This window comes from Salmo salar, chromosome 16, assembly GCF_965601325.2.
Source record: "Salmo salar chromosome 16, fSalSal1, whole genome shotgun sequence".
Classification (NCBI taxonomy): domain Eukaryota; kingdom Metazoa; phylum Chordata; class Actinopteri; order Salmoniformes; family Salmonidae; genus Salmo; species Salmo salar.
In genome coordinates this window covers 40,328,590-40,351,593 of record NC_138306.1, presented here as the reverse complement: position 1 = coordinate 40,351,593, position 23,004 = coordinate 40,328,590, and the positions used below count along the sequence as shown (strand labels likewise).

Here is a 23,004-nt window from a genome sequence, read left to right as displayed (position 1 = left end):
AGAAATTTGACATAAGTTAGCATTACATTTGTGACACTTTGTATTGCATCATATTGCTACAAAGCTATATGATATTCCACATACTACGATAAAAAAATCTAAATATATTTACAAAAAAATATTTGTCTATATCAGATTGTTGAGACAGAGTAAGTGCAGGGCAATTATCAATGATTAAGGTCAGAGGTGAATGCCCAACTCAGCAGCTACACACCATTGTCATGCATGGTCTTTTGTCAAATGACTAACTTTGAAGGACCCACATCTCCTACGCTTTACAACAGAAAATAAGTCATTGGGAGAAAATTAAATCTGAAATTTACATTTTGCTGGGATAATCAAAACATGTGATTTTGGCATACTAAAAACTAAAGATTGAAAAGAATCATAAAAATATTCAATTATTGTTTTATTAAGCCACACAACCAAATAAAACACTAAAAAGTTAAAACGCCATGCATTCAGAAGTCTCTTAATTGTAAAAACAGCATCTTCATACAAACCACACACCGTGAAATGATTAGCGAACATTCAACCAAATAAATCACACGTGCCATAAACCATGACCCAAATGTACAGCAGCACGACACCTGTACCTTTCCAACACAATATGACCAGGGGCAATAGAGTAGAAATAAATACATTAAAAAACAACCCGTTGAACCTACAAATCAGCAACGCATTTCAGAACTAGGTTAAAGTTTTTGAGCGAGATTTGTTCTAAGCCTACATCTGTAAATTATAGTTTGGCAGCAATAAAAAGACAAAGTACCTTGTTCAAACAACTAACATACTTTGTTGAGACTGAAAGATGGTTGATAACAGGTACATTTGGCCAAATCCAGTCTGGGCTGGAGTGTTATTCAATGATACAGATAAAGGTCTATCACCAGTCTACCATTTTACAGAGAAAAAAAACATTTAATGAAAAAAGGAGATCTTATCATCGATTTAAAATCCCTGAGTTTCCAGGCACTTGGAATTCCTCTTTGAATCCCTTCATTAAATAAACACAGTAACTGATCCGCAGTGCTTTGTTTTAAAGGTGGGTATAAATGATTAAGGAGAATGAACAGGCGAGGCCCGAGTTTGATCAATCCATACACAAGTGGTGATAACTGCTAAATAGACTGAACTCCATGGGTTCATGACAATCGGTATGGTATATAGCAGAACTATAGGACGAAAATAAAAAAAGCATCAAGAGCTTCTGAATCTGTCTAATAGCAAACGAGGCTGTAGTGTAGTGGTACCTTTTTCCTAATAGTAAAGTCTCATTTGCAGCATTTAACAATATTGTGTGATGAAAAATGAAGAAGGTTAACACTGGCTTAAGAGAAATGTGTTAAGTAGCAAGGGACAGAGTTCAGTCCCCATTATACTGCATCTCCATCATAGCCCCCAGGCAGTCACAGGCAACATCATCTGTGTGTCAGAAGAAACCCTCACATGTCCTTTTTTACATCTGTGACAGCTTAGTTACAGTAAGACAAGAGCACCCATCCTGTCCTGTTGTGTTAAAGAGTTTTACCTGCCTACATCACACTTCAGTCACACTGGGCTTGTGTTAGCTAGGTATTGTGGGTAGTGTAGTTCTGTGTATTCTTCCTCAGTTCTGCATGAGGTACTGGTGGAAGTAGATGCCAAAGAGGCTGCTGATGACCTGGCAGGCGGCCACCCACCAGGTAAGGAAGGCAAAGAGGCCTCTGAAGAAGAGGGGGGTGAGGACGGAGCGCAGGGCTGAGAAGCCCTCTGTCAGACGGGCCACCGTGGCCTGGATGTCCTCCTCCATGTACTCCACCCCATCCTCGTCCTCCTCCAGCCCTGGCAGGACGGGAGTGACCGTGGGCATTACCAGGGCAGGAGTCACCCCCGGAACCTGCTCCGCACCACTCCATGAGAAGTCACCTGACATACAGAAAAACACAGCAGGAGCGAAGGGCGTTACCACGTGAGACATTCTAAATGAACAACTTATAGGCTACATATACAGGTAACTGCCAAAATATAGGAAACACCAACATAAAGTATCTTAAGGCATTGGGCCACCATGAGACAGAACAACTTCAATGCACCTTGGCATAGATTCTACAAGTGTCTGAAACTCTATTGGAGGGATGTGACACCATTCTTCCATGAGAAATACCACCATTTGGTGTTTTGTTGATAGTGGTGGAAAACTACATGTCAGGCACCGCTCTAGAATCTCCCATAAGTGTTCCATTGGGTAGAGTTCCTGCTTACTGACACACACACACACACACACACACACACACACACAGGCCATGTCCAAAATGTCTTGCCTACTTCTAACAGCATTTGCCCACTGAACAAAAACATTAAAAAAAATTATTGTTGCATGTCGCATTTTTTAACTAAGTTACAACTCAAATAAGGAAATCAGTCAACTGAAATAAATTACGCCCTAATCTATGGATTTCAAGACTGGTAATACAGACTGCATCTGTTGGTCAGATGCCTTCAAAAGAGATAAGGGCGTGGATAAGAAAACCAGTCAATATCTGGTGTGACCACCATTGCCTCATGCAGCGCAACACATCTCTTCAATGGCTGTGCGAAGTTGCTGGATATTGGCAGGAACTGGAACACGCTGTCGTACAAGTCGATCCAGAGCATCCCAAACATGATCAATGGGTAACATGCCTGGTGAATATACAAAAGGGACATTTTCAGCTTCCAGGAATTGTATACAGATACTTGCGACATGGGGCCATGCATTATCATGCTGAAACATGAGGTGATGGATGAATGGCAAGACGATGTGCCTCAGGATTTGTTCACGGTATCTCTGTGCATTCAAATTGCCATCAATAAACTGCAATTGTGTTAGTTGTCCATAGCTTATGCCTGCTCATACCATAACCCCCCCCCATGGGGCACTTTGTTCACACATTGACATCAGCAAACCGCTTGCCCACACAACGCCATACATTTGCCCGGTACAGTTGAAACCAGGATTCATCCATAAAGAGTACACTTCTCCAGCGTGCCGGTGACCATCGAAGGTGAGCATTTGCCCACTGAAGTCAGGTCAAGACCCTGGTCAAGACGACCAGCACGCAGATGAACTTCACTGAGACAGTTTGAGCAGAAATTCTTTGGTTGTGTAAACCCAGATTCATCAGCTGTCCGGGCAGCTGGTCTCAGACAATCCCGCAGGTGAAGAAGCTGGATGTGGAGGTCCTGGGCTGGCATTTTTACCGTAAATTCCGAACTATAAGCCGCAACGTTTTTCCCACGCTTTGAACCTCGCGGCTTAAAACAATGGACGCGGCTAATATATGGATTTTTCCCGCTTTCAATTTTTTTTTCTAAAAAAATAAACACATTCTGTGACATGCTCAGTTTTTTGGCGGCATGAAGCTTTCATTAGACCAATGAAATTGCCGAACGGGTTAAGGTCAAACAACTTTTTTGTTTACCGTTTAGAATAAATCGAGCGCTCTCAAACTTCCCATCATTCTGATTACGGTAGTCATTTTGTGACCCTCATCATGGCAAAGACACAGAAATGCATATGATGCAGCTTTCAAGTTGAAGGCGATTGATCTGGCTGTTGGAAAAGGAAATAGAGCTGCTGCACGGGAGCTTGGTCTTAATGAGTCCGATGATAAGACGTTGGAAACAGCAGCGCGAGGAATTGACTCAGTGCAAAAAGACAACTAAAGCTTACTGCTAATTTTTTATTTTTTGTTACAAGCCGTGTTTCGTTAAAGCCTGTGTAAAGTTCATTTGTTTCAATGTACCGGTAGGCACCTGCGGCTTATAGACATGTGCGGCTTATTTATGTTCAAAATAATGTATATATTTTTTAATTCAGTGGGTGCGGCTTATATTCAGGTGCGCTTAATAGTCCGAAAATTACGGTACATGTGGTCAGCGGCTGTGAGGCCAGTTGGACGTACTGCCAAATTCTCTAAAACAATGTTGAGGCGGCTTGCGGTTGAGAAATTAAACACTCAATTCTCTGGCAACCGCTCTGGTGGACATTCCTGCAGGCAGTATTCCAATTGCACGCTCCCTCAAGACATCTGTGGCATTGTGTTGTAACAAAACTGCACATTTTAGAGTGGCCTTTTATCGTCTCGAGCACAAGATGCAACCGTGTAATGATCATGCTGGGGATCTTTTAATTCAGCTCATGAAACACGGGACCAACACTTTACAGGTTGCGTTTATATTTTTGTTCAGTATATACTTCCGGTCAAAAGTTTTAGAACACCTACTCATTCAAGGGTTTTTTTTTTATTTGTACTATTTTCTACATTGTAAAATAATCGTGAAGACATCAAAACCATGAAATAACATATGGAATCATTTAGTAACCAACAAACAAAAAAAAGTGTTAAACAAAATAATTCTTCAACTAGCCACCCTTTGCCTTGATGACAGCTCTGAACACTCTGCATTCTCTCAACCAGCTTCACCTGGAATGCTTTTAACAGTCTTGAAGGAGTTCCCACATATGCTGAGCACTTGTTGGCTGCTATTCCTTCACTCTGCGGTCTAACTAATCCCAAACCATCTGAATTGGGTTGAGGCCAGGTGATTGTGGAGGCCAGGTCATCTGATGCAGCACTCCCCTTCTTGGTCAAATAGCCCTTACACAGCCTGGAGGTGTGTTGGGTCATTGTCCTGTTGAAAAACAAATGATAGTCCCACTAAGCACAAACCAGATGGGAAGGCATATCGCTGCAGAATGCTGTGGTAGCCATGCTGGTTAAGTGTGCCTTGAATTCTAAATAAACCAAAGAGTCACCAGCAAAACACCCCCACCTCCTCCATGCTTCACGGTGGGAAATACACATGCAGAAATCATCCGTTCACCCACACTGCGTCTCACAAAGACACAGCGGTTGGAACCAAAAGTCTCCAATTTGGACTCCAGACCAAAGGACAAATTTCCACCAGTCTAACATCCATTTCTCTTGTTTCTTGGCCAAAGCAAGTCTCTTATTATTGGTGTCCTTTAGTAGTGGTTTCTTTGCAGTAATTCGACCATGAAGGCCTGATTCACACAGTCTCCTGAACAGCTGATGTTGAGATGCGTCTTACTTGAACTCTGACATTTATTTGGGCTGCAATTTCTGAGGCTGGTAACTCTAATGAGCTTATCTGCAGCAGAGGTATCTGCACCATTCCTGTGGCGGTCCTCATGAGAGCCAGTTCCATAGCGCTTGATGGTTGCTACAACTGCATTTGAAGAAACTTTCAAAGTTCTTGAAATGTTCCGTATTGACAGACGTTCATGTCTTAAAGTAATGGACTGTAGTTTCTCATTGCTTATTTAAGCTGTTCTTGCCATAATATGAACTTGGCGTTTTACCAAATAGGGCTATCTTCTGTATACCACCCCTACCTTATCACAACGCAACTGATTGGCTCAAACGCATTAAGAAGGAAAGAAGTTTCACAAATTAACCTTTTAAGAAGGCACACCTGTTAAATGAAATGCATTCCAGGTGACTAACTCATGAAGTTTGGAGAGAATGCCAAGAGTGTGCAAAGATGTCATCAAGGCAAAGGGTGGCTATTTGAAGAATCTCACATACATTTTGATTTGTTTGTTTAACACTTTTTTGGTTACTACATGATTCCATATGTTATTTCATAGTTTTGATGTCTTCACTACAATTCTATAATGTAGAAAATAGTAAAAATAATGAAGAACCCTTGAATGAGTAGGTGTTCTAAAACTTTTGACTGGTACCGTATACTGTGTACTAATCGTACTATATACTCTTCAGAACGTACTGTTTAGTCAAAATGAACACAGTAAACCAAGAAATATCAACAAAATAGGCTCACCAATCCTGAGAACGTATCATCTATGCACAATTGCATTGATTCCCGCCATTTGTTCATTTGGGTACAGCGGTCCCTTTATCAACAGATTATCAAACAAGCGCGAGTCTGGAAAGATGATTCTCTTCCTCAAAAGTGTACAGAAAATTCAACTAAATGAAAAGCCAAAATGAGTATGACAATGTCATTTAAAGCATACTAGATTTTCTAAATATCACATTCTACCAAAAAAAAAACTATGCTCCTTTGAGATCCCCCTTTCAGTCACAGATCTCTTCTCTAGCCATGGTAGCCAAAATAATGGGCAAGTGGGCATTTTTATACATGACCCTAAGCATGATGGGATGTTAATTGCTTAATTAACTCAGGAATCACACCTGTGTGGAAGTACCTGCTTTCAATATACTTTGCATCCCTCATTTACACACGTGTTTACTTTATTTTGGCAGTTACCTGTTACATCAGGCATTACAGAGAAGCTGTTGGTAAATTATCATGACTCCCTATTTTTAAATTGTAGAATGCAGATTCTCAGCAGTCACTGAAGGCCTCACTGAGATTAGAGTTGTTGCTTGTGTTGTTAGGTCCTGTACATGTCTTACCCAGGACCTTCAGAACCAGGGTAGAGAAGAGGAGGAGAAAAACAGGGATCACGTACTGCAGGGTGACTATGGTCAGGTAGCAGAACACACGGGTCACCTGGAAGGACAACAACAAAGACTCATGGTTACAGGTTTCCTCTGTCAACTAAGGTTGGGCGGTACCCAGATTTTCATACCGTTTCTGTACCATACCAGGGTATACGGTATTACCGGAAGTGCACACAAGGGGCGCTATATCTAAAACAATTTAGGCAACAGGGATCTTGAGCCAACGGAGATTGTATGTCTTTGCTGTAAGCAAGAAGCTTGATCTTGACATCTAGCCACTTAGCTAGAAAGTTAGCAAACCAAATGCATAGCTGGAGCCCTGAGCTGGAGATAATTTGACACATCTTAGATTTCTTATAGTTATACTAACCTTATAGTTTAAGCAGTGGCGTAGCACGCCCCAGTCCAACCCCTCTGCCCAAAAAAAAGTGTATGTATGCATGCAGAACTTTTTACATTTTTTTTAAACAGTATTGAAAATCATATTGTCGGTATTTCGAAAAACAAAATGGCTGGTTTAGAGGTTTAGGCATCTTACCTTCCTCTGGATGTCGATGGCAGCGATGCGTCCTGCCTCCTTCTTCATCTGGTCCACCCACTTCTGGGACAGGTTGAGGTAGGCCTGCATGTGGTAGCGGGTCAGGGCCAGCCTCAGGCAGCACAGCACCACCACCGTCCACAGACGAACACTGTCAAACGTTGCGCTTGACATACTGGGATAACACACAGAGATGTCAACACTAGGAGTAGAGCTGTTGCGGTGACTGCATTACCGCCACACTGGCAGTCATGACCGCAGTCAAATTCCACATGACCATTGAGTGACGTTAATCTCTTATGCATTCTGGACATGTGTTGTTAGTACCCAACTGCTAATGGCCGTGTACACTGATCTCTATGTAGTCCCTCCAACCACTGACATCAATGCAAATTGGATCTCAAATCATAGCAAACAAACACTTATCATCAAAAGAGTTTTTAAAACCACCTCACTGATCGATCAATTTGAAGAAAGAAATTCAATAACAGGTTGAAACTGAGTTGAAAACATGGTCATTGTGGATGTTGTTTCAAAGCCAAACAATGAAGTGGACAGCGCTTTCTATAGTGAATAAAAAATTCAAAACAGCCATACACATATTAAACCTTATGGATACATATAGGCTTATGAGCCCACGCCCGAAAAAACCAACTGAAAATGATTTGTCCTTATACAATACATAGCTAATAGCCTACCGCTTACTACACACGGCAGAATTCTTTATTTTCTAAATATTTTTTTTATACACATTTAAGATTTCTTTGGTATATAATTGGTCTAGCCTATACTCCAAAATTAAATGCATTATACTAGTCACCTTTGAGTGTGGACTGTATAATTCTGGATACTGGATGGACTGGTTACCTTATGCTATCCATGAGTCTTGGAAAGAACATATAGGCCTAGGCAATACTGTTGGTTCATTGATTGTGCAAGGTGGCTTACAGTTAAATAGAAATTCACAAATTGTAGGCTGTTATATTTTTATAATGAATAGGCTGACACTTCCTTTAGCTACACCATCTCACCACTGTGCGTTTCCATCTCCTCACTCTCCCCTTAATTCCTTTCGAGAGTGCAGAGATCAACAGTTTAATTAAATATGTTTCATTGTAAAAACATTTTACTACCTATACTCCTTAACAGATTTAACTTGCCTTATCACATTAAGCACTAGATAGCTGCAAGAACATGGTTGGAGAGCCCATGGCATACAAAGTGTGGGCGCAATATCACCTGTCGCGCAGCAAGAGGCTGCATGCTCCTCAAACAGTGGCTGTTGCTTGGAGTGAAATAAGTGTTATAAGCCCAGACATCTCTATATTCAATCCTGTGTGAAAGCAGAGTTTTGATGGTTGCCACTAAAAAGACGATCCAAACTGGTACTATATTCATTTCTCAGCTGCTTATATTAAGCACATGCGGTGCTATAAAACCAGAGTAGCCTACCTGGCATGCTACCTGGCATGCTACCTGGCATGCTACCTGGCATGCTACCTGGCATGCTACCTGGCATGCTACCTGGCATGCTACCTGGCATGCTACCTGGCATGCTACCTGGCATGGTTACAAAACAAACCATGGAAAAACGGCCTTCATTCGCGATTCGAGTGCATACGGAGATGTCTTTTTTCCCCTGCCCATTTGATAATGGGCCATTCTAAATCGAAACAAATTTGACATTAGTTAATTGAGAATAGTTTGATGTTTAAAGTTTAATGAGAGAACAGCATGTGCAGCCTGAGGCAAAGAACAGAGCACAAGCTTTTTTTTGCGACTTTCTCAAATCATCAATAGTCTATAGTCGCATCATGCAGCCCATAAATGTTAGAATTTTTTGACATTCTAAGGTTTGTATCATTCACAACTAGATTAACTCTAAATCTAGCGTATAGGACCGCAATCAGCTCCGGAATGGGAAAAATATCCTTTCTATTATATTATTTTTACTATAAAATCATATAAAATAATGGCACAGGACTAAAAAGCATATCTTGTCTGCTAAATGAACTATCCTAGAACCTATGCATGGCGCATGGCCAGATAACATACAGTAGACCCACTCATAATCCGTTCTTCTGAAATACTGTACATTTTCTTCATACATTTCTTTAGACCTACCTAAAATAACATGGATTTATTGATGTATGGTGTATATTAAATGGATTTGTTAAACTTCTTTAAAATGTACTGTAATGTTCCAAAGGCTAGCATCAGCGGCTTGTATGTGTGGAGACCTGGAGATGCTTAACGTGCTGATAATTAACGGTCAAATACCGTGAGACCGGCAGTCAATTGCATGACAATAACCAGCTGACTAAGTTCCATGACCGCCACAGCCCCAAGAAGGAATGATCACAAGGGTGCCAAACAGTCATAATTGTAATATTTCATCATTGAAGTATAGGAAATCAGGGGATGCACAGAGTGGAATACAGCAAGTATATACATACACTACATGACCAAAAATGTGGACACCTGCTCGTCAAACATCTCATTCCAAAATCATGGGCATTAACATGGAGTTGGTCTCCCCTTTGCTGCTATAACAGCCTCCACTCGTGGGAAAGCTTTCCACTAGATGTTAGAACATTGCTGCGGGGACTGGCTTCCATTCAGCCACAAGATCATTAGTGAGGTCAGGCACTGATGTTGGGCGATTAGGCCTGGCTTGTAGTCGGCGTTCCAATTCATTCCAAAGGTGTTCGATGGGGTTGAGGTCAGGGCTTTGTGCAGACCAGTCAAGTTCTTCCACACCGATCGACAAACCATTTCTGTACGGACATTGCTTTACGCTTGGGGACATTGTAATGCTGAAACAGGAAAGGGCCTTCCCAAACTGTTGCCACAAAGTTGGAAGCACAGAATCGTCTAGAATGTCATTGTACGCTGCAGCGATAAGATTTCCGTTCACTGGAACTAAGGCACGTAGCCCAAACTATGAAAAACAGCCCCAGACATTACAGTTGGCACTACGCATTGAGGCACGTAGCGTTCTCCTGGCATCCACCAAACCGAGATTCATCCGTCAGACTGCCAGATGGTGACGCGTGATTCATCACTCCAGAGAACGCATTTCCACTGCTCCAGATCCAACGGCGGTGAGCTTTACACCACTCCAGCAGACGCTTGGCATTGTGATCTTAGGTTTGTGTGCAGCTGCTCGGCCATGGAAACCCATTTCATGAAGCTCCAGACAAACAGTTATTGTGCCGACGTTGCTTCCAGAGGCAATTTTGAACTTGGTAGCGAGCGTTGCAAACGAGGGCAGACAATTAAGCGCTTCAGTACTCGGTGGTCCTGTTCCGTGAGCTTGTGTGGCCTACCACTTCGCGGCTGAGCTGATGTTGCTCCTAGACGTTTCCACTTCACAATAAAAGCACGTACAGTTGACCGAACTGACTTTTGGAAGAGTGGCATTCTTTGGCGGTGCCACGGTAAAAGTCACTGAGCTCTTCAGTAAGGCCATTCTACTGCCAATGTTTATCTATGGATATTGCATGCTGTGTGCTCGATTTTATACACGTCAGCAACGGGTGTGACTGAAACAGCCGAATCCACTAATTTGAAGGGGTGTCCACATACTTTTGTACATATAGAGTACCAAGACACACACTTACAGCGTGACTGAGGTCTTCCCCATGGGAGCGTTCCCCAAGAAGTCCCTAGCGATGGGTTTGATCCACAACACGATCACCACCACTGGAGCCAGAAAACTAATGTGCAACAGAATCCTACAGGAAGCAGAAAACACCCGAACAAGAAGACATTACTAGTGGAGCCAAATGGTTATTTGGTTTCACAGCTAAATCTGTGTTAGTGTTCTTACTGGATGAATGGGCGGTCTGAGTTCATCTGAACTGCGTCCAGGTGGGTCTGGGCTAGGCGGAGGCCAGGGAAGGCCAGCAAAGCACCAATAAAAGCACAGATGGCAGCCAGACCCAACTTCACAGTCAGCTTGGTCACCGGGACTCTGATGGGAGTCCAAATATAATAAACATTAGAGAGAACATTTGCCAACACACAGATCACTAAAAGCATATCATCAGTCCATGAATGACTGGCTACTATTCTATGGACCCAAGTTGTGATTTACATATGTATTTCAAATAAATGTAAACTGTCCAATGAAAAGATACTTACGACCACTCAGCAAAGCCTTGCTGTTTTGCGAAAACCTCAAGGTTGTCAAAAAGACTGTTAAAACCTGCAATACAAAAGCATAAATGATCAAATTAACTAAAATCACTGTTAAGTGTGTTATATATATTTATTACGAAACACACTGTACAGAACATTAGGAACACCTGTATGGGATCAATATCATGCCAAATGTATTGTGAACACACAGCATGCATTTGTATTCGTGTATCATGATCTGTACAAATAAGTACCAATCCACAAATGTAAATCACTATCCACAAACACCTTTTAATTTGTAAATAGATAACGCATTAGAATTTTTTTATAACTGCAGATATGAAGGTCATTTCCAAGGGCCTTAAGAAAAATGACAGCCATAAAGAGATATGGAAACCATGAGAGATACGGCAAACCTGCAACTCCATATTTGGAAGAGCTTAGGTCACCTGAATTTTGTCAGGGATTTGACAAGAAAAATACAAAAAGTTATCAAGCTTAGAAAGCAATTTGCACCCGTAGAAAGCGATTTCTATAAATCTCTGGCAGCCTCTCGTTCGGCCATGTTGATGCCTGCCTTTCAAGGCTGCAGAACTTATAGTATGGCAACCATAATGTTAACCATATGTGTAACCATAGTATGTCCAATGTAAAGAATCGAAACCCTAGATTACTCTATATTTGCAACACTATTGCGGTGTACACCCATTCATAAAGCTCTCCACAAAAGTAGTCAATGCCATATTTGGGCGATGAACGGGGTATACACCACAATACATTTGGCATGATATTGATCCCATACACCTGCTCTTTCCATGACAGATTCACCTGGTCAGTCTATGATCCCTTACTGATGCCACAATTCCACTTCAAATCAGAGTAGACGAAGGTTAAAGAATAATCTTTAAGCCTTGAGACATGGATTGTGTACAGTTGAAGTCAGGAGTTTACATACACCTCAGCCAAATACATTTAAATTCAGTTTCACAATTCCTGACATTTAATCCAAGTAAAAATGTGTCTTCGGTCAGTTAGGAGCAACACTTTATTTTAGAGAGAATGATTTAGTTCAGCTTTTATTTCTTTCGTCACATTCCCAGTGGGTCAGAAGTTTAAATACACTCAATTAGTATTTGGTAGCATTGCCTTTAAATTGTTGAACTTGGGTCAAACGTTTTGGGTAGCCTTCCACAAGCTTCCCACAATAAGTTGTGGTGAATTTTGGCCCATTCCTCCTGACAGAGCTGGTGTAACTGAGTCAGGTTTGAAGGCTTCCTTGTGCGCACATACTTTTTCAGTTCTGCCCACAAATTTTCTACAGGCTTGAGGTCAGGGCTTTGTGATGGCCACTCCAATATCTTGATTTTGTTGTCCTTAAGCCATTTTGCCACAACATTGGAAGTATACTTGGGGTCATTGTCCACTTGAAAGACCCATTTGCAACCAGGCTTTAACTCCCTGACTGATGTCTTGAGATGTTGCTTCAACATATCCACATTATTTTCCTCCCTCATGATGCCATCTATTTTGTGAAGTGCACTAGTCCCTCCTGCAGCAAAGCACCCCCACAACATGATGCTGCCACCCCCGTGCTTTATGTATAGGATGGTGTTCTTCGGCTTGCAAGCCTCCCCCTTTTTCCTCCAAACATAACGATGGTCATTATGGCCAAACAGTTCTATTTTTGTTTCATCAGACCAGAGGACATTTCTCCAAAAAGTACGATCTTTGTCCCCATGTGCAGTTGCAAACCGTAGTCTGGCTTTTTTATGGCGGTTTTGGAGCAGTGGTTTCTTCCTTGCTGAGCGGACTTTCAGGTTATGTTGATATAGGACTCGTTTTACTGTGGATATAGATAGATACTTTTGTACCCGTTTCCTCCAGCATATTCATGAAGTCCTTTGCTGTTGTTCTGGGATTGATTTGCACTTTTCGCACCAAAGTACATTCATCTCTAGGAGACAGAAAGCGTCTCCTTCCTCAGCGGTATGACGGCTGCGTGGTCCCATGGTGTTTATACTTGCGTACTATTGTTTGTACAGATGAGCGTGGTACCTTCAGGCATTTGGAAATTGCTCCCAAGGATGAACCAGACTTGTGGAGGTCTACATTTATTTTCCTGAGGTCTTGGCTGATTTCCTTTTGATTTTCCCATGATGTCAAGCAAAGAGGCACGGAGTTTGAAGGTAGGCATTGAAATACATCCACAGGTACACCTCCAATTGGCTCAAATTATGTCAAGTAGCCTATCAGATGCTTCTAAAGCAATGACATCATTTTCTGGCATTTTCCAAGCTGTTTAAAGGCACAGTCAACTTAGTGTATGTAAACTTCTGACCCACTGGAATTGTGATACTGTGAGTTAAGTGAAATCATCTGTCTGTAAACAATTGTTGGAAAAATTACTTGTGTCATGCACAAAGTAGATGTCCTAACCAACTTGCCAAAACTATATAGTTTGTTAACAAGAAATCTGTAGAGTGGTTGAAAAACGAGTTTTAATGACTCCAACCTAAGTGTATGTAAACTTCCGACTTCAACTGTACGTGTGACATTCAGAGGGTGAATGGGCAAGACAAAAGATTTAAGTGTCTTTGAACCGGGTATGGTGGTAGGTGCACCAGTTTGAGTGTGTCAAGAACGGCAACGATGCTGGGTTTTTCACACTCAACAGTTTCCTGTGTATCAAGAATGGTCCACCACCCAAAGGACATCCAGCCAACTTGACAACTGTGGGAAGCATTGGAGTCAACATGGGCCAGCATCCCTGTGGAACGCTTTCGACACCTTGTAGAGTTCATGCCCTGACGAATTGAGGCTGTTTTGAGGGGGAAAAGGGGGTGTAACTCAATATTATGAAAGTGTTTAATGTTTTGTACACGCAGTATACATCCCCATGGGACTACTGTAGTAGGGGTTAGTGTAGTGGACATACCAGGCTCCAGGCCAAACTCCAGGTAGTCTTCTCTGACCACTAGCACCAACATGGCCACCAGCAGAGATAGGAAACCAAAGGCCAAGCACACCGAACGCTCACCCCCCTCATCAGACCGAAAATAGTGGCCCATCAGGGAGTGGAGGGTTTTCCTGTGAGAGAGGGTTAAGGGCAACACAGGGACAATCGGGCAGTCCCTCAACAAACAATTCCAATCAAGGAGGAGCACAACGAGTGCATCTGAGTGTTTTTTGGCAACAGTGCATGTTTGGGTGACACGCTATGAAAGTGACACGCTATACTTCCTGTTGCAAGTTTCATACTGTTTTGAATGGGCGTCAAGCTTATATCATCAAATTCATGAACACTTGGTCATTTAAGATATGTAAAATTATATTTGTGGATTAATTTACTTCTACCTGATGCCTTTCATGAATGTTTGACTGAATTTTATTTATTTTTTTCCATAATCCGAAAACCTTCATGAAAGGCATTAGGTTGAAGCAAATTAATTAAAAAATACAAATATAATTTTACATACTGTATATCTTAAAATGACCACATTTTCATGATTTTGATTATAAGCTTGAAAAACCAGTACGGGACTTGCAACAGGAAGTAGGCGGGACTTTCATAGGGTTATTGATGTATACAAGGGGCCCACTTTGTTGAAATTGACACTAACAGTTTTTACATGGTGATAACATTGGCAAGTACAGTGAGTACAACTTCAGTCTTCTTAGGAATAAGTTATATTCCATTTTCAAGTTAAAATTGTAATACAACTATGGGATCTCAGAGAGGGTGAACTGAAGGATACAGGCAGCAGAGAACAGTCAGCACACACCAGATGGCCCCAATGTGGACCTCCATGGCAGGGTCAACTACACAGAAGTAGCCCTCAGTGAAAAGGTAGATGCCCATCGCATACAATGCAAAGTCAATCAACCACTGGTACTCCAGGAAGAATCGCAGTACTGAGAATGGGAAAGGAGAGACAAAGCAAAAATATTGTAAGGAAAAGATAAGGTCTAAATGCAAGGGCTTGGAGGGCATTTCAGTCAGCAGTAGTGGTGGTCGTGCTTTTGTTTATTTACCAAGGGCATCAAGGACGCCAATTGGAGCTTTTTCCAAGTTAAGGTCGATGTCCTTCGGCACTGTGAGAGGCTTGCTGTCCCCATTCTGTCTCCTACAAAGAAGAAGTCAGCAAACCTTCCCTGTAACAGCACAGTCTACTATCATAACAGTGATCCAAAAGAAAAGACACCAGGTGTACTGTATCATCATGCCCCCTCCTCAGCTCACACCTGTCTCTCCTGCTGGGCTTGCTGGGCATCTGTTTGCCTGCCAGGGCACACAGCTCTCCTTCAGAGGGGTGTTTGAACCGGAATAGACTGAAAGGATCAAGTTACATTTGTTTTAAACATATATACATTGCATGTAGTTGGCTAGTAGTATGACTGTTGTTTTACTCAAATCTATTCACTATGACTAGGCAGTTTCTCCTGCCCTCATGATCTGACAAGGAATAACTACAGACACTAACCACTATCAGGATGCCTCTACACCCAACCTCCAAATCCACTTCTGCATGACATTTGTGTACATTACTTTACCTGCCATTGCATAGAAGCCAGCGGGCAAAAGAACAATGTGGAGTCATTCTCTGCATGATGCTAGCAGCCAGCAAGCTGACCACCAGCTGCACTCCAATTAGCGCCTGTTCAGACACACACACACACACACACACACACGGTTAATCAAAGTAGCTACGGTACAAAAAGGGGTCAACCCAACGTTTGTAGACAACCAACATGGAGTTTCCTGAGATTTTTTTCAACCGACACAACTGCTGAGTGTCTCAAAGGTGTCGCTACTACACGTGTCAGAGTGGGGGGTGCCCTCCTACACCTGTCAGTCATTCAACTTTTCAAGGAAGGAACCAAGTCCTCTTCAGCCAAGGAAAGAAATTACCCAAGATAGCCATGACATGGGGGGAAAGTGCTAGCTGTGAAGGTTACCATCCATGCTAGCAGCCCAAGTAAGCTAGTTAACGGTGTGCAACGTGTCCATGGCTAATAAAATTAACTTAAGGGCAATTTACGCTAACTTCAAACTGGCATATAACCAGCTTTCAATTTGAAGAGAACCTGAAGCAATAACTGTGACCGGTGGCGACATTTTACCGGTAGCTGATATTTCTAAGCTAACTACCTAGCTATTTTGTAGCCAAAATGTACCTACTGCAGAGGCTAAAAGCTATAGCTACAAGCATTTGAATTAGATAGCGAAGCTTTACATACTGGTTGCAGGTGGACACAGATGAAACATCTAGCTACTCACCATCTCTTCAATGAACTGAAGTCTATTTTCGTAGTATTAGCGACACGCGTGTAGTTTGTGTCTTGACAGCTGATCAAAGATGGCAGATAGATTAAGATTGTTCACTCTGTCCGTTTACCATTGAACATAAATTGTAAATTCAGGTCTACTTAACTGACACCAATGCAATAACAGATGGGTCTGGTCTTCTTAGTTCATTGACTTTCATTTAACTAGGGGGGAAAAACCGCTTCATTTTCCGTCTCTGAGCTGATGACATTACGCTACTGTAGTCAGGCCTGGATTTGGGTTCCACAAACCGCAGGAAACAAGCGGTTTCATTGGCTCGAATAGATGTCTGTTCACGATTTCTTTGGATCCCGTTACAAACTATGCCAAAAGTGGTTGAAGACGCCCAGTAAAAATATACCTCAATGACAATAATAATGTATTTTCTAATGTAGAAAATAAATAGTTGCACCTGCTTAGCAATAAAAATCCTAGTTTTATAGATACTGTATCATAAAGCTAAGTACACGTAGACGACTTTGACAGCTGTCCAAACCAATCACACGGTAACTGGGCTTATTATTGTGGGAGTTGTAGTTTCTCATGCAAAGTGACAAGATGCTTTGTCTGTTCGCTATATTTTGTAGTTTTAGCAAAGATAATTTACAAACGTTGGTTTTAAGGTGACATGAACCAAAGTGTGGGTCAGTGTTTCTCAGTGGACCCTAATTAGTGATGAACATTAAAAATGTATAAATACAGCTAGTACGACTTTGTCTAGAAAGCGCACCACTTTTGTCAAAATTGAACATATGCAGCAGGTTATGAAAATGAACGTATCAAATTAGGTGAATTAGATTAAAGTTAGGAAAAGGGTTAGCTAAAATGTAAGAAGAAAAAATGTACTTTTGACATCAATTTGACCGAAGCTGTATCGCTTCTAGACATGACCAGCTAGTACCCATACTAAACCATCTTTGCTAGTACTGCAGGTGAGACTTATGAACACTGAACAAAAATATAAACGCAACATATAAATTGTTGGTCCCATGTTTTATGAGCTGAAATAAACGATCCCAGAAATTTTCCATATGCACAAAAAGTGTATTTCTCTCAAATTGTATGCATAAATTTGTTTACATTCCTGTTAGTGAGCATTTATCCTTTGTCAAGATAATCCATCCACCTGACAGGTGTGGCATATCAAGAAGCTGATTAAACAGCATGATCACCCAAAGATTTCTTGATGCCCTTCCAGACTCCCTCTGCCTACCCAAGGACGTCAGAGGACAAAAATCAGTTAACCACCTAACCGAGGAACTCAATTTAACCTTGCGCAATACCCTAGATGCAGTTGCACCCCTAAAAACTAAAAACATCTGTCATAAGAAACTAGCTCCCTGGTATACAGAAAATACACGAGCTCTGAAGCAAGCTTCCAGAAAATTGGAACGGAAATGGCGCCATACCAAACTGGAAGTCTTCCGACTAGCTTGGAAAGACAGTACCGTGCAGTATCGAAGAGCCCTCACTGCTGCTCGATCATCCTATTTTTCCAACTTAATTGAGGAAAATAAGAACAATCCGAAATGTCTTTTTGATATTGTCGCAAAGCTAACTAAAAAGCAGCATTCGCAAATGGAGGATGGCTTTCACTTCAGCAGTAATAAATTTATGAACTTCTTTGAGGAAAAGATCATGATCATTAGAAAGCAAATTACGGACTCCTCTTTAAATATGCGTATTCCTCCAAAGCTCCATTGTCCTGAGTCTGCACAACTCTGCCAGGACCTAGGATCAAGGGAGATACTAAAGTGTTTTAGTACTATATCTCTTGACACAATGATGAAAATAATCATGGCCTCTAAACCCTCAAGCTGCATACTGGACCCTATTACAACTAAACTACTGAAAGAGCTGCTTCCTGTGCTTGTCCCTCCTATGTTGAACATAATAAACGGCTCTCTATCCACCGGATGTGTACCAAGCTCACTAAAAGTGGCAGTAATAAAGCCTCTCTTGAAAAAGCCGAATCTTGACCCAGAAATTATAAAAAACTATCGGCCTATATCGAATCTTCCATTCCTCTCCAAAAAAAGTTGAAAAAGCTGTTGCGCAGCAACTCACTGCCTTCCTGAAGACAAACAATGTATACGAAACGCTTCAGTCTGGTTTTAGACCCCATCATAGCACTGAGACTGCACTTGTGAAGGTGGTAAATGACCTTTTAATGACGTCAGACCGAGGCTCTGCATCTGTCCTCGTGCTCCTAGATCTTAGTGCTGCTTTTGATACCATCGATCACCACATTCTTTTGGAGAGATTGGAAACCCAAATTGGTCTACATGGACAAGTTCTGGCCTGGTTTAGATCTTATCTGTCGGAAAGATATCAGTTTGTCTCTGTGAATGGTTTGTCCTCTGACAAATCAATTGTAAATTTCGGTGTTCCTCAAGGTTCCGTTTTAGGACCACTATTGTTTTCACTATATATTTTACCTCTTGGGGATGTCATTCGAAAACATAATGTTAAATTTCACTGCTATGCGGACGACACACAGCTGTACATTTCAATGAAACATGGTGAAGCCCCAAAATTGCCCTCGCTAGAAGCCTGTGTTTCAGACATAAAGAAGTGGATGGCTGCAAACTTTCTACTTTTAAACTCGGACAAAACAGAGATGCTTGTTCTAGGTCCCAAGAAACAAAGAGATCTTCTGTTGAATCTGACAATTAATCTGGATGGTTGTACAGTCGTCTCAAATAAAACTGTGAAGGACCTCGGCGTTACTCTGGACCCTGATCTCTCTTTTGAAGAACATATCAAGACTGTTTCAAGGACAGCTTTTTTCCATCTACGTAACATTGCAAAAATCAGAAACTTTCTGTCCAAAAATGATGCAGAAAAATTAATCCATGCTTTCGTTACTTCTAGGCTGGACTACTGCAATGCTCTACTTTCTGGCTACCCGGATAAAGCACTAAACAAACTTCAGTTAGTGCTAAATACGGCTGCTAGAATCCTGACTAGAACCAAAAAAAATGTATCATATTACTCCAGTGCTAGCCTCCCTACACTGGCTTCCTGTTAAGGCAAGGGCTGATTTCAAGGTTTTACTGCTAACCTACAAAGCATTACATGGGCTTGCTCCTACCTATCTTTCCGATTTGGTCCTGCCGTACATACCTACACGTACGCCACGGTCACAAGACGCAGGCCTCCTAATTGTCCCTAGAATTTCTAAGCAAACGGCTGGAGGTAGGGCTTTCTCCTATAGAGCTCCATTTTTATGGAATGGTCTGCCTACCCATGTGAGAGACGCAGACTCAGTCTCAACCTTTAAGTCTTTACTGAAGACTTATCTCTTCAGTAGGTCCTATGATTAAGTATAGTCTGGCCCAGGAGTGTGAAGGTGAACGGAAAGGCTGGAGCAACGAACCGCCCTTGCTGTCTCTGCCTTGCCGGTTCCCCTCTCTCCACCGGGATTCTCTGCCGCTAACCCTATTACAGGGGCTGAGTCACTGGCTTACTGGTGTTCTTCCATGCCGTCCATGGGAGGGGTGCGTCACTTGAGTGGGTTGAGTCACTTGAGTGGGTTGAGTCACTGACGTGGTCTCCCTGTCTGGGTTGCCGTGGCGGAGATCTTTGTGGGCTATACTCGGCCTTGTCTTAGGACGGTAAGTTGGTGGTTAGAGACATCGCTCTAGTGGTGTGGGGGCTGTGCTTTGGCAAAGTGGGTGGGGTTATATCCTGCCTGTTTGGCCCTGTCCGGGGGTATCATCGGATGGGGCCACAGTGTCTTCTGATCCCTCCTGTCTCAGCCTCCAGTATTTATGCTGCAGTAGTTTATGTGTCGGGGCGCTAGGGTCAGTCTGTTACATCTGGAGTATTTCTCTTGTCTTATCCGGTGTCCTGTGTGAATTTAAATATGCTCTCTCTAATTCTCTCTTTCTCTCTTTCTTTCTTTCTCTCGGAGGACCTGAGCCCTAGGACCATGCCTCAGGACTACCTGGCATGATGACTCCTTGCTGTCCCCAGTCCACCTGGCCGTGCTGCTGCTCCAGTTTCAACTGTTCTGCCTGCGGCTATGGAACCCTGATCTGTTCACCGGACGTGCTTGTTGCACCCTCGACAACTACTATGATTATTATTATTTGACCATGCTGGTCATTTATGAACATTTTAACATCTTGACCATGTTCTGTTATAATATCCACCCGGCACAGCCAGAAGAGGACTAGCCACCCCTCATAGCCTGGTTCCTCTCTAGGTTTCTTCCTAGGTTTTTGGCCTTTCTAGGGATTTTTTCCTAGGGAGTTTTTCCTAGCCACCGTGCTTCTTTCACATGCATTGCTTGCTGTTTGGGGTTTTAGGCTGGGTTTCTGTACAGCACTTTGAGATATCAGCTGATGTGCGAAGGGCTATATAAATAAATTTGATTTGATTTGATTTTGATTCGATTTGATCATTACACAGGTTCACCTTGTGCTGGGGACAATAAATGGCCACTCTAAAATGTGCTGTTTTGTCACACAACATAATGCCACAGATGTCTCAAGTTTTGAGGTAGCATGCAATCGACATGTTGACTGCAGGAATGTCCACCAGAGCATTCTGATTGGCTGGGCCTGCTCCCAAGTGGGTGGGCCTATGCCCTCCCAGGCCCACCCATGGCTGCGCATCTTCCCAGTCCTGTGAAATCCATAGATTAGGGCCTAATGAATTTATTTAAATTGACTGATTTACTTATATGAACTGTAACTCAGTAAAATCGTTGAAATGATTGCATGTTGAGTTTATATTTTTGTTCAGATTATGTAATAAAACGTCTCATTAAAGTTTGGCTACATTTTCAGGTGCCTCCCTTATGTCAGCATCGGTTTGGACATGATGGGCTGTAGCCAATATGCATAGGCTATCACCTACACTTCTACATGTAGGCTAATTATTTATATACACTTATGTCTTTCTTAACAGAATAGCTACTGTTTTTCGATTTTCAAACCAATTTAATTGGATATTTTGGTTAATGGCCTTGGTGCCCTAGCAGATGTTGGTGCTGTGGCAGATGGGCACCTCTTGAAGACTAAATGACCTTGCCCCTAAAATCACGAAATTTCAGGCCTGCTATATACACTCGTTGTTGAGTGCACCTTGTGCTGGGGACAATAAAAGGCCACTCTAAAATGTGCTGTTTTGTCACACAACACAATGCCACAGATGTCTCCATTTTTGAGGGAGCGTGCAGTTGGCATGCTGACTGCAGGAATGTCCACCAGAGCTGTTGCCAGAGAATTAAATGTTTAATTTCTCTACCATAAGCCACCTCCAAATTCGTTTTAGAGAATTTGGCCGTACGTCCAACCGGCCTCACAACCGCAGACCACGTGTATGGTGTCGTGTGGCCAAGCGGTTTGCTGATGTCAATGTTGTGAACAGAGTGCCCCATGGTGGCGGTGGAGTTATAGCATAACCTACAGACAAGGAACACTTTGCATTATCGATGACCATTTGAATGCACAGAGATACTGTGATGAGATCCTGAGGCCCATTGTAGTGCCATTCATCCACCACCATCAACTCATGTTTCAGCATGATATTGCACGGACCCATGTCACAAGGATCTGTACACAATTCTTGGAAGCTGAAAATGTCCCAGTTCTTCCATGGCCTCCATACTGTCTTAATTTTGCTAACTGCCTTAATTTTGCTGAACCCCAGGAAGAGTAGCTGCTGCTTTGGCAGCTAATGGGGATCCATAAGAAATACAAATACTCAATAGACATGTCACCCGTTGAGCACGTTTGGGATGCTCTGGACTGACGTGTACGACAGCATGTTCCAGTTCCCGCCAAAATCCAGCAACTTCGCACAGCCATTAAAGAGAAGTGGGACAACATCAGCCTGATCAACTTTATACAAAGGTGATGTGTCACACTGCATGAGGCAAATGGTGGTCATACCAGAAACTGACTGGTTTTCCGATCCCCACCCCAACCTTTTTTGTAAGGTATCTGTGATCAACAGATGCATATCTGTATTCTCAGTCATGTAAAATCAATAGATTAGGGCCAAATGAATTAATTTCAATAGACTGATTTCCTTGTATGGACTGTAATCTTTGCATGGTGCGTTTATATTTTTGTTCAGTATACTTAAGGGTTATTTGTGTGTTTAGGGATGTGTTGTTGCTGTGCTAGTAATTTGTTTGAAAGCCATTTGAGGACCCCCAATGTTTGGGGTGTGGTCAATTGTACTCAAAGGTATGTATGTGTTTGTTTATTCAAGTGTGACATTTAAAGTGTTAAGTTATGCCACAGTAATGATGTATTTTATTTAAAGCTTATTTCATGGGTTTGGAGAGTGTCAGAAGGGAGTAATAAGTCTTTTGAATCCAAACTCTTTCTTTCTTCAGAGGTTTTGTCACTGTTTTTGGTCCTACACATACAGTTGAAGTCAGAGGTTTACATACACCTCAGCCAAATACATTTAAACTCAGATTTTTTACAATTTCTGACATTTAATCCTAGTAAGAATTCCCTGTTTTAGGTCAGTTAGCATCACAACTTTATTTTAAGAAT

At 42.1% G+C, this 23,004-nt stretch overlaps 1 protein-coding gene and 1 long non-coding RNA gene across 2 annotated transcripts; one reads left to right on the top strand and one right to left on the bottom strand.

Moving 5' to 3' along the window:
- Positions 1 to 392: 392 nt before the first annotated feature.
- LOC106573588 (transmembrane protein 161A) lies at positions 393 to 16,947 on the bottom strand. The gene is made up of 12 exons (XM_014148754.3): positions 16,436 to 16,947; positions 15,709 to 15,812; positions 15,400 to 15,486; positions 15,190 to 15,281; positions 14,913 to 15,069; positions 14,093 to 14,244; positions 11,161 to 11,224; positions 10,847 to 10,990; positions 10,638 to 10,751; positions 7,015 to 7,189; positions 6,429 to 6,525; positions 393 to 1,908 (listed from the first exon to the last, which is right to left on the bottom strand). Exons 1-12 carry the CDS (start codon positions 16,436 to 16,438, stop codon positions 1,610 to 1,612), a joined length of 1,488 nt encoding a protein of 495 aa, XP_014004229.1. The 5' UTR covers positions 16,439 to 16,947; the 3' UTR covers positions 393 to 1,609.
- On the top strand, positions 15,824 to 21,278 carry LOC145861102 (uncharacterized). Its single transcript, XR_014380901.1, has 2 exons — positions 15,824 to 16,133; positions 20,400 to 21,278. It is a non-coding gene; the product is annotated as an uncharacterized LOC145861102 (long non-coding RNA).
- The last annotated feature ends 1,726 nt before the right edge of the window (positions 21,279 to 23,004 follow it).